Raw genomic sequence first — 203 nt, 5'->3', positions numbered from 1 at the left:
GGTTGATGGAAGGGGGGGAGACAAGAATAACATGTGTCCATGCCTTGGGTTGCTGGGCTCCCCCCGTCCCCGCGGAAGCAGCCTTGCCATGCTGCCACTCGCAAAGTTTCACGGCCTGACGTGCCACCCGTCTCCTCCCCAGGATACCCGCAGCCGGAGGTGACATGGTATAAGGATGACAAGGAGATGGACCGCTACTGCGG

General features: G+C 61.1%; 1 protein-coding gene across 1 annotated transcript in view; it reads left to right on the top strand.

Annotated features, from left to right (window-relative positions):
- Window positions 1-142: 142 nt before the first annotated feature.
- ALPK3 (alpha-kinase 3) overlaps window positions 143-203 on the top strand; it is a gene marked incomplete at both ends in the record, with an annotated part of 12,116 nt that continues 12,055 nt past the window's right edge. Inside the window, 1 exon segment of the mRNA XM_010134274.1 lies at window positions 143-203. Within this exon segment, the coding sequence (XP_010132576.1) occupies window positions 143-203 (61 nt within the window).

The sequence above is a fragment of the Buceros rhinoceros genome, unplaced genomic scaffold (assembly GCF_000710305.1).
Source record: "Buceros rhinoceros silvestris isolate BGI_N320 unplaced genomic scaffold, ASM71030v1 scaffold23664, whole genome shotgun sequence".
NCBI lineage: Eukaryota > Metazoa > Chordata > Aves > Bucerotiformes > Bucerotidae > Buceros > Buceros rhinoceros.
This window is presented reverse-complemented; position numbering and strand designations above follow the sequence as displayed.